The sequence below is a fragment of the Mobula hypostoma genome, chromosome X2 (genome assembly GCF_963921235.1).
Source record: "Mobula hypostoma chromosome X2, sMobHyp1.1, whole genome shotgun sequence".
Lineage (NCBI taxonomy): Eukaryota > Metazoa > Chordata > Chondrichthyes > Myliobatiformes > Myliobatidae > Mobula > Mobula hypostoma.
Genome location: NC_086129.1, coordinates 40,145,478 through 40,153,658, shown reverse-complemented (window position 1 = coordinate 40,153,658; position 8,181 = coordinate 40,145,478). Strand labels below are relative to the sequence as shown.

General features: G+C 37.4%; 1 protein-coding gene across 1 annotated transcript; it reads left to right on the top strand.

Moving 5' to 3' along the window:
* The first annotated feature begins 2,056 nt into the window (after nt 1-2,056).
* On the top strand, nt 2,057-7,466 carry LOC134340885 (hyaluronan synthase 1-like). Its single transcript, XM_063038457.1, has 4 exons — nt 2,057-2,752; nt 4,022-4,247; nt 5,502-5,634; nt 6,586-7,466. Exons 1-4 carry the CDS (start codon nt 2,057-2,059, stop codon nt 7,262-7,264), a joined length of 1,734 nt encoding a protein of 577 aa, XP_062894527.1. The 3' UTR covers nt 7,265-7,466.
* The last annotated feature ends 715 nt before the right edge of the window (nt 7,467-8,181 follow it).

The window sequence follows — 8,181 nt, the reverse complement described above, 5'->3', positions numbered from 1 at the left end:
TAAATTGCCCTCAGTTTTGCTGGTGGCAGGGAAAGGCCCTGATGAAAGTGTTCTGCAAGCTAGCATAGACTTGAGCTTATTGTGGCAAGATGAGACTTCGTAGAGGAAAAGACAGTCAGGTGGAATGGGCTGATGGGTAGCAGATGAATTTCAATGTCAAGAAATGTGAAATGATACATTTTAGATAGGAAGAACAGGAAAAGGAAATATAAACTGAAGGGCACAATTCCCTAAGGAGTAAAAGAACAGAGCTTCAGATTTATTTGTGTGAAGTTCATTGAAAATGGCAGGGCAGATTGATATTATGGTTTTTTAAAAAAAGCATATAGAATCCTGGACGTAATAAATTGAGTCACGTAGTACAAGACCATGAGTCATGACAGATCTTTGTAAGACACTGATTCTCCCTTAACTGGAATATTATATTGAATTCTTGGCTTCAAACTTTAGAAAAGTCTACAGACTTTAGAGAAGGTCTGGAGATTTAAGTTATGGATTCCAGGAAAGAAGCTGGGGTTAATGTTCTTTTTGAAGACTGCAAGAAGATCTGATGGAGGTATTTAAAATGATGAAAAGTCTTAACAGAGTGGATAATGTAAAAGTGTTTCCATTGGCAGAAAGATAAAAATAGAAAAGAAATAGAATGAAAATGATTGATAAAAGAACCAAAATTGTTGAGAAAAATCTACTCTCAGTGACCACGCTATTAGGAACACCTGTACACCTTGTTAATGCAAATATCTAATCAATCAATCATATGGTAGCAACTCAATGCATGAAAGCACGCAGACATGGTCAAGAGTTTCTGTTGTTCAAACAAAATATTTGATGGGGACGAGTGTAATTTAAGTGACTTTGACCATGGAATGATGGTTAGTGCCAGACGTGGTGGTTTGAGTATCTCAGAAACTGCTGATCTCCTGGGAATTTCTCATACAACAGTCTCCTGAGTTTACAGGGAATGGTGTGGGAAAAACAAAAAAACACCCAGTGAGCAGTAGTTCTGTGGGTGAAAGTGCCTTGATAATCAGAAAGATCAGAGTTCAAAGTAAATTTTATTATCAAAGTACATATATGTCATCATATACAACCCTGAGATTCATTTCCTTGTAGGCATACTGAGCAAATCTACAGAATAGTAACTGTAACAGGATTAATGAGAGATCATCCAACGGGCAGAAAACGACAAACTGTGCAATTGCAAATATAAATAAGTAGCAATAAATTACAAGAACATGAGATAAAGTGAGATCATTGGTTGTGGGAACATCTCAATGTTGGGGCAATCATCAGAGGAGAACGACCAGATAGGTTTCAAATGACAGGAAAGTGACAGTAACTCTAACCATGTGTAACAACAGTGGTGTACAGAAGAGCATCTCTGAATGCACAACACATCGAGCCTTGAAGTGGATGAGCTACAGCAGCATAAGACCACAACGGGTTCTACTCCTGTACCTAATAAAGTGGCCACTGAGTGTATTATGCACTGAGTGGTTATGATCCAGAATCGATTACTGGGGGTGGGGCAGCACAGTAGCATAGGGGTTAGCACAATGCTTTACAGTACAGGAGACCTGGGTTCAATTCCTGTTGCTACCTGTAAGGAGTTTGTAAATTCTCCCCGTGCATTTCCGGTGGTTGCTCTGGTTTCCTCCTACATTCCAAAGACATACCAGTTGGTATGTTAATTGGTCATTGTAAATTGTCCTGTGATTAGGCCAGTAGTAAATTTGGGGATGGCTGGGCAACGTGGCTGAAAAGGGCCGGATGAGCCTATTCCACGCTGAATCTCAAATAAATAAATAAAATAAATTAAAAATAAATATTGATAATAGAGTCAGTAAAGTATTGGAAAGGAAACTGGATAAATATCTGAAAGGAAATACATTGGGAGGGTGGGTCTAATTTGGTTTGCCCTAAGTAGAGTCAGCAGGGACTTGATAGGTCAAATGGTCTCCAAATAGCTATAACCATTCTGTATGGTAACTGAATTTCTCTGGTTTTGTTTCTTTCACTCTAAATAGGAATTGACCAACTTTGACCTTATCTAGCCATGGTTAACAAAGATACTTGGGTTTCAATAGCTAATAAGACCTGCACCATACTGCTTGCCTTGTTGTTATTTCTTGGTCTATCTTGGGCTTATATATCTGGATTTCAGCTCCTTCATAGACGAAAAGTAACATTGCTTGGTATTTATGGATCCCTGATCATTAGCCACTTCTTCTTTCAAACGATGTTTGCCCTGTTTGAGTGTAACAAGATGAAAAATGACATTCCTCAGTGCTGTAGTGCCAAGTCAGTGGCCATAACCATATCTGCTTATCAAGAAGATCCTTCGTACCTGGAACAGTGCCTTAAATGTGTGAAGAAAATAGCGTACCCAATCCAGAATTTGAAAATTATAATGGTCATTGATGGGAACTCGATAGAAGATCAATACATGATGGACATATTCAAAGAGATTTTCGGCATGGAAGATTTTGGGACTTATGTATGGCAGGGCAACTATCATTCTAGAAATTTTGATAGAATTATGTGGAATAAAGAAGATAACAGCAAAACATCACAAAGAGATCCTGTTAATTTGTTTTATGGGGAGGCAAGTGTTGGAAATCCAGAGAGATTGGAGGTGGAATCACTAATCCGCACTAAGCGTTGTGTTTGCATCATGCAAGAAAGGGGAGGAAAGAGAGAAGTACTGTACACAGCCTTCAAAGCTATTGCTGACACAGTGGATTACATTCAGGTATGACTAATGTCATTAACTTTTTTTTTTCTCAAATGTTAGCCCTTATATTGATATAAGTCTATCTCCCGCATCAAAGAAATGCTGTCTCTGATTCATTACACAGATGCCTTTCTACAGAAAATTCACTGATACCTCATCCAATAATCAGATTCTATTTATTATTTTGCAGAGTAGATAACAGTAGAATTCATTGTACTGACCTTGCAGTACAGCCCAAATTTCTTGGAAAGGGATTTAAGCTAAAAGATTAGAATTCTGAGGACAAGAGGTAAAAGCAAGAGTTAGCACCTTAAAAATAGATCTATTTAACAACGGGGTTTAAAATGGTTAAGGAAAATCTAGAAATCTCTTCTCTAATAACTGGGGGGAGTAGTTGAAAATTTTGAAACTAGTATTACTAGATTTATTTTAGGCAAGTACACTGGAAAGAGATATATTTGCTATTTTGTATGGTGAATTGAAATAATGTTTTGATGATATCATGTAGTTTTCTTGTTTTATGTCTGTCAAGATGTGCTTTTATTTCCACAATCTTCTGCCTCCACCACAGAATCTGCCTATATCCTGGTCATCTCTCAGCTATAAGCTGGATGCTTAGTGTTCTCTTTTTGTTGAAGCTACACAGAGAAATTACAGAGAAATCTTAGTATAGTTTTCATCAAGACAATCCAGCTACTTTTGCCCTGTGTACCTATAAAACTGGAGCATTGCATATTAGATACAGAGTTTTGTTCACAGCTGTGAAGTAGCCAACACCTTTCTGGCTTTTTCTTTCCCCATTGGCTTGCACAGTCAGAACTATTGAAAAGGGTGCCAAATAATTATTAAAACAACATGCAACACCTGTCCCTCTTACAGTATTCTTTATATTTTGAATGTACTTTTGTTTGTATGGTGAATTGATAACATGCTTACAATTATGACCTGTGTATGACTTTAATGATACTGGGTATTCTGATACAATGGGTATATCTATTTGACCTATTATTCTGCCTCTTAATATACCTTTGTAGACATGTTGACTATTACCCAGATAAAGTTAGGGGAATTTTCTTGATCTGCTGCAACTTGCCTTGATAGCAATGCTTTTTGTCAGTTCATTTCAATTGTTACAAAAACATGAATACCGGTTATCTAAAATACACAATTTAATGCTTTCCCCTTTCAGCTGATTAAATTTGAATATGCTCACATATATCCTTGTCAGTAGATTGTGTGTATTCAAATGAACTGGATATCTTTATTAAAAGGTTATGTAACTTTTAGGTCTGTGATTCTGACACAAGCCTTGACTCGCAAGCAACTGCAGAACTGGTTAAAGTATTAGATTCAGATGAAAGTTATGGAGCAGTTGGAGGTGAAGTGCGAATTTTAAATGCCACTGACTCATTCGTAAGCTTCATTAGCAGCCTGCATTACTGGACCGTGTTCAATTTGGGACGAGCCTGCCAATCTTATTTTAACTGTGTCTCTTGCATCAGTGGACCTTTAGGTAAGGAACGTAGGTAAAAATAAAACAGGATCTCGATCGACTATGTCACAATCTTAGAGAGATATTAAAATATATACTTCAGGTATAAATGCAATTTCCACACAATTGCTCAAGGTAATGCTCTCTTCTTAGAAAACTTACCATCAGCACAGACTATTATGCAGATTATACTAAGCCTGAATAAGATTCAAATAATAAGCTACCATATTTTGATTTCAAAAGCTAGTCAAAAAGATAGTCCAGTACTAAGTTATCAGCTAAAATAAAAGATTGATGATTCTTAATTTCAATGAGAATATTGCACAGTGAAAATAGCATTGAAGCTTATAAATAACAAGATATTAAAAATATTAAGATATTAAAATGCACCAAGTTCTTGGGAGTTCACATCACAGATGACCTCACTTGGTCCCTCAATATCACCTCCCTGAACAAGAAGGCACAGCAGCCTCTCCACTTCCTAAGGAGACTGAGGCAAGCGAAATTTTCCCACCCCCTCCATCTTAACTGCATTTTACAGGAGCACCATTGAGAGCATCCTGACGAGTTGCATCTCCATCTGGTATGGGAGCAGTCGAGCATCAGGTCAGAAGCCCCTACAAGGGACTATGAGAATGGCTGAGAGGATCATAGGTGTCTCCCTACCATCCACTGGGGAAATTTATCAGGAGCGCTGTGTATGAAGGGCCCTTAGTATTATTAAGGATCCCATCCCAGCCATCCATCCAGTGTCCTCTGACTTTCTACCATCAGGCAGGAGAGCCTGATGCATAAAAACAAGAACAGTCAGGATAGGAAAAAGTTTCTTCCTTCAGGCTATTAGGCTTCCGAACTCCCTACCACATTGCAGTCGAAGTTAATCTGTTCCGTAACTTACGATATTTAATTCATGCATTTATGCATGATTCATCTGTAAATTTTTTCCTTGCCTTCATAAGTTGTCATGTGTTGAGTGTACTCCTGTGTTTTGCACCCTGGTTTGGAGCAATGTTGTCTCATTTCTATATACATTATATGGTTATATATGTTATATATATGTATGTAGTTAAATGACAATAAACTTGACTTAATATGTGGAACTGCTGATAGTAATATCAATACGTCAGCAAAGGAGAGTCAGCAAAGAAACCTGAGCCCAACTGATTTGCCTTCTTACTTCCACGTTTTTCAATTTTGATTTCTAATCCTGGTTCATCACAGCAAGCAAACTGTCCATGATCTGTATTTGTTTATAATAATGCACATTTGTTTCAGGGATGTACAGGAATAATTTGGTCCAACAATTGCTTGAGCCCTGGTACAACCAGAGATTCCTTGGAGTCCGGTGCACATTTGGCGATGATCGTCATCTAACTAATAGGGTGCTCAGTCTGGGCTATTCCACCAAGTAAGAAACAAATCCAGCTTTTTCTCAGTTATGCAATATCATGATTTGTGTTGTAGTCAGTGTTAAATATGAGCATTTTATGCCTACTTAGTTAGGTTAGACATACAGTAGCTTAGACAGTATTGTTAAAAAAAGAGCATAAATATTCTTCAGTGATTCTTTTCCCCAAATTTTCTTTTCTCCCTGTAAATCACTGCTCCTTGCTGAGATTTAGAACTATTGGCATCAGACATCTGATCAAACTTTTCTTGTAAATACTAGCAGACCATTCAAACATAGTGTCAGAGCCAAGCCCACTCCTGAATTGAATTGACTTCCTGAAATCAAAACAGAAAATTCTAGAACTACTCAGCAGGTCAGAAGGCATCTATAGAAAGAGAAAGAGTTAACATCTCAGTCTGAAGATCTTTTTTCAGGTGAAGCATTTATTCTGTTTCTCTTTCCACAGGTGCAGTTTGATTTGCTGTATCTTCTGTCTAAATTTCCAGCATCTGCAGATTTTTTGATTTGCAATTGGCACTGTTTCAAGTTGGTATCACTCGACAGTATTTGAGCAGGAAGCCTCAAGTTACAAAGTTGATTTTTTTTCCCCGCGTAGTCTCCGACTCAAGAGTGCATCATTATTTAAGTCCACTTCAGTGAGATTATTGAAGAGCCTTGCTGTATAGGCTCACAAACATATCGAGCACTGCAACAGTTTTCTTCACAGTGATCCAACTTTAAATTGGTTCAACTTGTCTTTTCTTGTGCTTTAGCCATAACCTTTTTTTCACCCTTGTATAGCAAGATACTTGCAGAGATTGGTACAAGTTAGATTACAATGCAAAGCATGTCAGTCTTCTGGGCCACTGCATTGAAGGTGTATGCTAATTTTTATTAGTGTAAAATCCAAGTTAATTCTGGAAAAGCAGAACTCAGTAATGAAACTGTATTTTTGTTTCACTCAATCAGATATACACCCAAGGCTTGGTGCTATACAGAAACTCCAGTTCCATACCTACGTTGGCTCAATCAACAAATACGCTGGACCAAGTCATCTATCATTAATTGGTTCTTCAGTTCTCTTTTCTGGTATAAACAAAGTCTGTGGATGACATATGAGGCAATAATTATGGCTATGTTGCCGTTCTACATTTCTCTGACCATCATTAAGTTATTTTACTATGGGTGTCTTTGGAACATTCTATGGATGTTCCTTTTCTTCCATGGGTTTGCACTCATTAGAGCAATCATTGCCTCTTATCTAAAGGGAAGTCCAGTGATGATCTACTTATCTCTGCTTCCATTCTTTTATATGAGTGGGTTACTGCCAATCAAATGCTTTTCTCTTCTTACCATTACCAACACCAGCTGGGGAACATCTGGACGCAAAGAGAAAGTCAAGAACTACATTCCGCTGTTACCAGTCTTAGTTTGGGGCATTATTCTATGTGTGGGTTTGGTTCAGACAATCATCACAGAGAGTGAAGGTACATGGAGTCACCTTGAGCAGAATTCAGAACAATATTATGTTTTCTACAGTTCACTGACATTATTTTTATTTTATACTGTGCTGATTGCAATTTACTATCTGTGGTCATGGCATCAACGTAGAAGGAATGCTATAACAACCTATTGTGTTGAAGTGTAGAGAAACTATGCAAATTAGTTAATGATTACCAAACCTTTGTTTAACTCCTTGTAGAATGCTTTATGTGTTATGGTTTTACAGGTTTTGGTTTTTGTCCTTGAGGGGTTATTTTTTTCTCTCTCTGCAGTCACTCCTGGGTCATTGACCTTCCATATTCAGTACCCTATGCCACTTTACTACCTGCCAGCCTTAACTTATGAGAAATTACAGGTGCACATTTGCAGTGTTCCTCTATTTCATAATATGCCACAATGCATCACAGTTCTTGTGTAGATTTTGTCGTGCTGTATTCTCTAAATCCATGGTTCAGTGTTTGTAAGGTTCAATAGTAAGGACTTACCTCAATTCGGTTGACTGTTAACAGCTCTAGAAAATTATATTAATAAATCTTTCAATCTATTGTTCTCCATCGTGATGGTGTAGATTTGTTGAATTTCTCTACAAATAGGAAATAATAATCATCGGGTGTTTTGTTCCAGAACATAGTAGGTGTGGCAAAGGCCTGAAAGTATGTTTACCTGTGTGTAGAGTGACAGCAGTGAGATTAAAATACCACTTTAAGAAATGGTTGTCCTGCAATATCCATAATATGCCATTTGATCCCTAAGGTATTTCTATGATACAGGGTCACTATAACAGGTTTGATAAATATGTGAACAAGATGGAGAACATTTAACCACAAATTAATACGATTTTTCACTGGTTAACTATACCACATATGTTGATGATCTATTCGACTGCAAAGATTGTTTTCATGTGGCAGTCATTGTCTTTGGGCTAATAGTAGATGTTAGAAATTCTCTTTCCAGATTGTAGTCCATTGATTTTTTTCCAGGATACATATCTTGTGAGCAATGTGTAAGAATGGGTCACTGTTCTATTTGACACAGTTAACAAGTTAAATATGATCCTCAGTT